At 29.2% G+C, this 4,877-nt stretch overlaps 1 protein-coding gene across 1 annotated transcript in view; it reads right to left on the reverse strand.

The window, feature by feature from the left end:
- Window positions 1–818, reverse strand: part of LOC107481787 (ABC transporter G family member 1-like) — a 5,382-nt gene extending 4,564 nt beyond the window's left edge. Inside the window, exon 1 of the mRNA XM_016102099.3 lies at window positions 425–818. Coding sequence (XP_015957585.1) covers window positions 425–722 — 298 coding nt within the window. The 5' untranslated portion in view covers window positions 723–818. The remainder of the gene's footprint in view (window positions 1–424) is intronic.
- Between the last annotated feature and the right edge of the window lie 4,059 nt (window positions 819–4,877).

Below are 4,877 nucleotides of genomic sequence, written 5' to 3' on the forward strand. Positions count from 1 at the left end.
AAGTCAGTGTATATTTTAATTTCAATAAAATATTAATATATTATTATAATTTAACTAAAAGTTCTCTCTCTATATATATTTCGTCTCCTCATATTTAATAAAAATTTAAAAGTAGTGTTTTTAAATGGTGGAACTACAAAGAAAACTGCTTAATAAGAACTTGCAAGTTATAACAAATGGTGACATAAATATAAAAGAAATTATTGAGTTGATATGTAAACGACAGAGATATACATAAAATGATTATGTTATGTGTAAATTAAAATTAGTCATTAAAATCAGTCATTAATATAAAATATATATTAAAATATAAATATATATTAAAATTAAATTAAACAATACATATATTTATATATAAATATATTGGTGATCGATTTTGGCATATGAATAACATTTTTTTATACATAAAAATATAGATAGATACCTCCCAAAGCATCAAGAAGAGTAGACTTGCCAGATCCAGAAGGACCCATAATGGCCAAAAGCTGGCCTGGCTTGGCATAACCAGTCAGACCCTCAAGGATTGATTTGCTCTCATTCTTTCCCACCCAAGCTCTCACCCATATATCCTTCCATGTCATGTATATTGGAACCTCTTCTTCTCTCCCACCACTATTACTTCTTCTTGAAATGTTCAAAGCTTCCATGACGGTTACTATGACATCATCATCAGAATCACTCCTAGTAGGAGCATGTGGAATTGCTTCATTATGGGAATCCATTTTTAGCTTGTATCAATAATAAGATAGGGATAGGTGATAATAAGTGGAAGGAATAATGCCTCACTATTCACTCATTCAACTAACCCTAAACCATTCATTTTGGTACTTCTTTATTCTTTTCATATCAATACCGTTCAATATATAGTACTCTGGGTTTCAAGAGTAATAAAGACAATAACGACAATGTAAGAAAAAAGAACCAGAGATATTAAAACAAATTACTTAAAATAGCAAATAAAAATTAAGAAAATTTTAATTAATAAATGCTAACATGCATCTTTAATAAATATGTTTGTTCAATTTTTTCGTACTTGTATATATATTTTCTTTTTTTATATTTATATTGCTCTTACTATTGCAACAACAATTATTGTTATTTGCTAACAAGGAGTGCGACAGAGTTAGTAATTTTTGTATTTTGTAACTATCAATTGGCTATTAACAGTATTTTTAATGGTGTGAGATTATATTTAATGATAAGAGATCACTCACTTTTCTTTTGATGATTAAATACTGATACAAAAACACAAAAATTACTGGCCTCCTAAATTGTTTCTTTGCGAATTTGCCACATGCAAGAGCCTCTCTTTTGCGTTCTTGGTTCACTTGAATTCCTCCTCGTTTTGGAGCCCTCATTATTATTCTCTGCCACATTGCAAACTCATACTCTCTCGGCATCTCTCACATTCATTTGCATATGACATATATCACCATTTTTCACAATTTTACTAACTTTGAGTTTGAGTGTTAGAAGTATTTTTTTTTACTATGTTAGGTATACATTCAAATTAACTATTAATATAAAATATACATTACAAATAAATTAAATTATATATGTATTTTATACATAAATATACAATGACTGATTTTAATAATTAATTTTAAAATATAAATAATATTTTTGATATTTTTTTTCAAGTCCTTCGTCCATCATTTCTGACCGAACCACTATCATTATTGCCTTCGTTTTGGTTTATACTTGTTAAATCAGTGAGCTTAGAGAGACAAAGGAGAAGAGCTTCATGAAGCTGAGAAAGAATAATGGAGAGAATGTGACTTGAAGTTTTGTTACTTCTTGTTCCAAGTCATCATATATAAATTCATTAAGTTGAATCCATGTTAAATTACAATCATGTGGCAACTAACTATAAATAGCACTAAATGAACTAATTTCCTGATTTGGCAAGCCAACTAACTTTCATTAACAAACTAACAACCCTGTCACATCAAGATAACCATAATTAACCAACTATAACAATAACCCACGGACAGAGTGGAGACTGGCTCAAGGGACAATACTATTGTGCTGCTCATGAGATGGGATGATAGCTAAAAATTATTAAAAAATATGTTTGATTGAATTCTTTGATATAACATGTTTATATTTATCAAATAATTTTTAACATATTTGACTAACTATTTAACATATGAGTTATGCTACACATACAAGTCTTTTTAGTTTACAAGTCTTACAAGTTGGGCTAAGTTTAACAAAAACTCCATGATAACACGCGCATCATTCAACCGTTTTTAAAGCGCGCTCTCATTCACCATTATGGAAGACACTTCTTCTTCTTTACGTTCCTCCTTCTCATCCGCCTCTTCCTTCTTTTTCTTCTCCTTCTTCTTTGCGTTTCTCCTCCTTTTTCTTCGCGTGTTTCATCTTCATCGTTATTTTTTTATTACTGTTGTTGTTGCTGCATTTTTTTCCTCCTACTCTTTATATTGATTTTGCAACATTATGTATTTTTTTCTTCTTTGTTTGATTTTTTCTCTCAAGAAGAACTATAAGAAAACAAAATAAAAAGATGAGGAAGAAGAAGCAATAGAAGATGAAGAGGAAGAAGAGAAAGAGTTTTAAATCATGCAGAACTTATCAGAATAAAAATACACCAAAAAATTCTTAAAATACACCCAAATATTTTTGTGTTACACCCAAATAACTTCGTGTTACACCCAAATTTGCTGCAAATACAGAAAAAAATTTTCTCTAATGCTGCGTTATGTGTTTCTTCTTCTTCTTTGTTTGATCTTTTTGTTTTTATTCTTGTTAAGAGAGTAAAACAAAAAGAAATAAAAAATGAATAAGAAAAACAGAAGAAGAAGATGGTGATGATGATAAAAAAAAAGAAGAAATAGTAGAAGATAAAAAGGAAGAAGAGGAAGAGTTTTGAATTATGCAGAACTTATCAGAATAAAAATACACCAAAAAATTCTTAAAATACACCCAAATATTTTCGTGTTACACCCAAATATCTTCGTGCTACACCCAAATTTACTGCAGAAAAATGTTTCCTCTAATGCTATATTTTTTCTTCTAAATTGAACCACACTTTAGCCACTTGATTGGATTCAAAACAATAATCAATTTCGTTCTGGTTCAATTAACAATCTGAACCTGAATTATTTATTATCTTTAACAACGAGATAACTGATGATGAAGGAGAAAGAGAAAAAGAAAAGAGGAGAAGAAATTTCAATGAAAAAAAGAAAGAGGAAAAGGTGGTTTTGATGACGACGATAATGAGAGAGAAAAATTACGAAGAAGAAGAAGACACGAAAAAAAAGAAAAAGAAGATGAGGCACGGAGAAAAATGTAAAAGCGCATGAATATAAATGACTTGTATGAAAAAACGCTTGTACGTGGAGAATAATTCTTAATATATATAACAATTTTAAATTTAAGTTATTATTTTTATGTAAAAACATTTTCATGTGAGTAATCCGTTATCATTTTATACTATAGTTATTTATTACAAAAAAAGACAATTTTTTTATTTTTATTTCATATCTTCTTAATTTTTATTTCAAATATTAAAATAAAAAGACATGTATAAAGTGATACATATATGTAAAAAATATATCAATAATAAAATTGATTAATTTTTTTTTAATTTTAAATGGTTATCTCTCCATCATTATCATCTTAAAGTATACTCCTGATGATTATTTTTATATAAATATAGATAGATATAGATTATACATATGGATAACAATTATCTAGCACTTAGCAACCAAATAGTCGTGATATTTAATTATTTATACGAATTAAAAACAAAAATTACTTTACAGACGTGGTTGGTACTTGGTGGGAAGAACTGCGTGCGTTAGGTTTTGACAAAAAGAAAATATAAAATACTAAAAATAAGATATAAATGATAAAAATATAAAAATTAATATCTTTATATTTATTTGATAATAATTGAAATAAATTATAAAAATTTAATTTATTTTTATTTTTTATTTAAAAATAAAAAATATATAATAATAAAAAATACAATTATAAAAAATTAATAAAAAGTAATAAAAAAATAAAAATAAATCATATCATTTGTTAGTATTTTTTTGTCATTTTTATCGAAATAGAAATAAATTACATTAATTTAATAAAGGAAAAAATATGGAACTATTGTTTACTTTTTTTATTATTTAGGTATATTTTCACAGCCCAATAAGTCAAGAACTAATCAATTATATATTTGAACTCTATTTGAACTTCATTTAAAAGTCTACTGTTGGCCAATGAGTTGCTGTATGCACAAACCAGAATCCCGACCAACACAAATTGGTTAAGAACGGTTTTTACTTTAATTTCTATTTAAAGATAACCAAATGAGGTACCAACTAATTCTGTCAATTACAATATAGGCCGCAATAAAAAAAGCCCAATAACACATAACATAAAAAAACTATCCCACATCCTTACCCAAATCTATTCTTATCTAGTTTCACTTTCACATACAGTAAAATTCAAAAAATAATTGCACACCCTCTCTCCTTCCTCGTCCACTCTCATTCCCATTGTCACTGTGGTTCATGCGGTTGCATTGCCGCTTCCCAATCAGTGCCAACAACTCTTTTGCCGCAGCAGCAGGACCGCATGTCATATTGCCGGTAACGACAACCACAACCCCACGAAGCTCCCGTGCAACCTGATTGTCCGCTCTCGATCTGGTGACAACCGTTATTCCAACGAAGCAACTACTTGTGTCTCCTCCCTGTCAAAGACGACATCAACAATCATGCCCACCCGCGTCTCCTCCTAGTAGTCTATTGTTGCGTCGCGCCAAACCACGCCCTACATCAGTCCTAACCCGGCCCCTCCCCCGTCAGTCGATTGACGTGAAAGGTCGACAAAGAACCCCTCACAACCGA

The sequence above is a fragment of the Arachis duranensis genome, chromosome 3, assembly GCF_000817695.3.
Source record: "Arachis duranensis cultivar V14167 chromosome 3, aradu.V14167.gnm2.J7QH, whole genome shotgun sequence".
In the NCBI taxonomy this organism is placed as follows: Eukaryota; Viridiplantae; Streptophyta; class Magnoliopsida; order Fabales; family Fabaceae; genus Arachis; species Arachis duranensis.